General features: G+C 40.2%; 1 protein-coding gene across 1 annotated transcript; it reads left to right on the top strand.

The window, feature by feature from the left end:
* Positions 1-7: 7 nt before the first annotated feature.
* Positions 8-439, top strand: SARC_18297 (hypothetical protein; the record flags this gene model as incomplete). Its single annotated transcript, XM_014287623.1, has 1 exon — positions 8-439. A coding segment is annotated over one exon (432 nt), but the record flags the coding sequence as incomplete, so codon positions are not given.
* Between the last annotated feature and the right edge of the window lie 73 nt (positions 440-512).

Below are 512 nucleotides of genomic sequence, written 5' to 3'. Positions count from 1 at the left end.
TGTGAAGAGCGACTTGCTACAACGCGATGTTCAAAGTGGTTTGCTACAATGCGATGTGAAGAGTGACTTGCTACAATGCGATGTGAAAAGTAACTTGCTACAATATGATGTTCAAAGTGGTTTGCTACAATGCGATGTGAAAAGTGACTTGCTACAATACGATGTGAAGAGTGACTTGCTACAATACGATATGAAGAGTGATTTGCTACAACGCGATGTTCAAAGTGGTTTGCTACAATGCGATGTGAAAAGTGACTTGCTACAATGCGATGTTCAAAGTGACTTGCTACAATACGATGTGAAGAGTGACTTGCTACAATACGATATGAAGAGTGACTTGCTACAACGCGATGTTCAAAGTGGTTTGCTACAATGCGATGTGAAGAGTGACTTGCTACAATGCGATGTGAAAAGTAACTTGCTACAATATGATGTTTAAAGTGACTTGCAACAATGCGATGTGATGAGAGTGACCTGCTACAATGCGAAGTTTAAAGTGACTTGCTACAATG

This window comes from Sphaeroforma arctica (assembly GCF_001186125.1).
Source record: "Sphaeroforma arctica JP610 unplaced genomic scaffold supercont1.15424, whole genome shotgun sequence".
Taxonomy (NCBI): Eukaryota; class Ichthyosporea; order Ichthyophonida; genus Sphaeroforma; species Sphaeroforma arctica.
Note: the sequence above shows the minus strand (reverse complement) of the source record. Positions and strands in the feature narration are given on the sequence as shown.